Source organism: Sinocyclocheilus grahami, unplaced genomic scaffold (genome assembly GCF_001515645.1).
Source record: "Sinocyclocheilus grahami isolate Dianchi unplaced genomic scaffold, SAMN03320097.WGS_v1.1 scaffold16861.1, whole genome shotgun sequence".
NCBI classification, from domain to species: domain Eukaryota; kingdom Metazoa; phylum Chordata; class Actinopteri; order Cypriniformes; family Cyprinidae; genus Sinocyclocheilus; species Sinocyclocheilus grahami.
In genome coordinates, this window is record NW_015516317.1 from 1 (window position 1) to 2948 (window position 2948).

The 2948-nt window shown below is 37.4% G+C and overlaps 1 protein-coding gene across 1 annotated transcript in view; it reads left to right on the top strand.

Moving 5' to 3' along the window:
• Positions 1–1897: 1897 nt before the first annotated feature.
• The window catches only part of LOC107579367 (dual specificity mitogen-activated protein kinase kinase 2-like), a 2743-nt gene continuing 1692 nt past the window's right edge, over positions 1898–2948 (top strand). The window contains exons 1-2 of the mRNA XM_016265200.1: positions 1898–2495; positions 2568–2778. Coding sequence (XP_016120686.1) covers positions 2407–2495; positions 2568–2778 — 300 coding nt within the window. The 5' untranslated portion in view covers positions 1898–2406. The remainder of the gene's footprint in view (positions 2496–2567; positions 2779–2948) is intronic.

Here is a 2948-nt window from a genome sequence, read left to right on the forward strand (position 1 = left end):
CAATATTGTAACGCATTACTTTTAAAAGTAACTTTCCTCAACACTGATCACGACTGTGTTGCTCGGAAACAGTTCTGCTATTGATCTGTTTGGAACTATTTTCATAGGCAAAATAAGGAAAATAACTTTTGTTTCGATTTAAAATGTAAATTTAAAACACTGTGTATTTGTATAAAATAAATATCACGTTTGCAATCATGCACATATTTGTGAAACCAGCTCTCTCGCTCTTGTGATATTGCTATCATGTTATAATATAAAAAACAAGATCTCATGCAAGTACTTTTTTGCAGTCATATATTGCATTTTGTGGGCATTTGTAGCTATCAGTTTGGTGACACGATCTACCGTTAACAGTAACAAAAAAAATCTAATTAGAAATACTTTTGTGCTTGCATTTGAAGCAGGAATTTTTACACTCAATCACAGTAATGATGTTAACAAATAAATCAGACAATGCACATGGCAGTTTAGAGATGTCTGCAGTTTATATAATAAATCCTGAGATCAAGACAAGACTGAGACCTTCAAAAAATGGTCTCTTGTACTACAGCACTAGTTGTCACATCTCTTCTGCTGCAGTTGCTGTGTGAAGTTCTGTAGAAATGTGTTGAAGAGGTGGAGGAGATTGAATATCTGTCTGACAGCAGCTGGAGAGCCGTGAGACACGACAAGAGCGACAAAAACAAAGAATCTGTTCAACATCAACAGGATGAACACAGTAAGGTCAGCTGCATTCATCTCCGTATTCTCATGACAGAGAGGAAGGATCTGATCTGATCTGATTTTCCTGTGCTAGATGTGAACTAAACCGGTGCGCAGCTTTATCGTGGATCTGACTCCGTTTTCCTCCGACGATGAAGATTTCCACAAAGAAGAGACTGTTTCTACACATTGAGAAGACAAAAGTGTGCACTTTAGAAAATCTAGTTAAAACTACTAAACCCAAAAGACAAAAAACCCAGGTCCAAAACTATTAACTGAGCTTTAAGTATTTATTTTTTCTGGGGGGTTTTTTGTTTCTGTTTTAGATTTTAATAATTGTTAATATTACCTCTGACAGTAATTTAGAATCACATTTCCAAATGTTTTTTAGCTGAATGACAATCTGATGACTGATGTGAACCTGCTGTCATTCATTCATTGTGTTCTGCATGTGGTCAGATGTGTTGTGTGTGTCTAAATTTAGTTGAAACTTATTCAAAGCTATTTTAAAATTACTTTGACTGCACATTCTATGCATTATATTGTTGGTATGACTGAGCATTTATATTGATAAAGAATTTGCAGCTTGCTCGCAATGAGTCTGCAAAAAGAAATAATAAAATAGAAGTAAAGTTGCAGTAAATTAGGAAAATACACTTTTAAATTAAAATTAAAATGGAAAAATCTAAACTAATTCAAAATATTAAAAAATTTAGTATTTCAAAGATACTAAAATAACATTGCTATTTAAGCAATATATTTTTACCCCCTTAAAAGGTACCCATAATACCCCCTGTAAAATAAATAAAATAGAAATATAATAGAAAAACATATTCACCAGAATAAAATTACATACATTTGTGTTAAAAAATAATAGCAGTCCAACATCACTAAACAGACCAGTCAGTGTTTTTGGTAGAAATTATTACTATTACTATTATTTAAAATTTCACAATATTACTGCTTTTGCTGTATTTTGAATTTAAATTTAAAAAAAAATGCAGGCTTGGTGAGCAGAAGATTATTATTTTAAAAAAATCTTACTGTCCAAAAACTTTTGACTGGTAGTGTATTAAATCACAATTAGTGAAACAACAACAACGTGGTAGGTTGTTCAAAATTAAAATAGCAACATAAAATATTAATAAAATGCCAAATGAACTTTTAGCGAGCGTTCCTCTCTCATCTCGCGAGAGTTGGCGCGGGATCTGCGCTCTGATGTTTCCGGGAACCTGCGGAGAGCAGCTGGGCCGAAGTTCACCGCGTCCTCCTCATCCTCAGCCTCCTCTACCGGGGGATATTCCGCTCACCGGGACCGGCTTCACTCGCTACGGAGCTCGGGAACTCATTTACCCTTACATGAGAGAGACAGTGAGCGCTGACAGACGCTTTAAACCTCAGCAGACACTCGGACCGATGCTAGCAAGCTAACAGCATCCTCTCGCGCGGACCGGGAAATCAAAATAATGTCTTTATTTATTACTTCTAGTTCATTTATACTAGTTTTATAAAGTGAATGTGCTTTTTTCTCAGGCACACGTGTGGTGTCATGTGTGTTAGCGACAGTAGCACATGTTGTTTATAGGTTACAGGTGATTTTACGGTTTGTTGACCAGCTGTAAATCAGAGTTATTATACAGTAAAGCTCAGTCTGAGCTCGCCTTACATTAAAGGTCTTCTCAGCCTTTTCAAGCATCAGCCATGGCTCCGAAAAAGAGACCAGAGCCTATAGTTCTAACCGGATCCGGAGAGGCACAGACGACCTCTACATCCATCGATGCAGCTTCAGAGTAAGTGTGTAGTGCAGGAAAGAGAAGATTGTGTGCATGCCACTTGACATCTTTCTCTTGATGTAATCTCAGAGCGAATCTGGAGACCCTGCAGAAGAAGCTGGAAGAGCTGGATCTGGATGAGCAGCAGAAGAAGCGTCTGGCAGCTTTTCAGACGCAGAAAGCCAATCTGGGCGACCTGAAAGATGATGAATTCCAGCATATCTGTGAGCTGGGAGCTGGAAATGGAGGTGTGGTTAATAAAGTGTGCCACAAACCCTCTGGCCTCGTAATGGCCCGGAAGGTGAGTCGCCAACATTTTTCATTTGCCATTTTCAGTTTGACAGAAGGGTCATTCCGTGTCAACTCAACCAGAGGTCCCCGGCTCAAATTTTAGATTTTGCTAATATTTTTTCTGAAGAAAGATAGACGTGTATAGTGATGAAAGCCAAAATATTAAATGTCATGGATGAA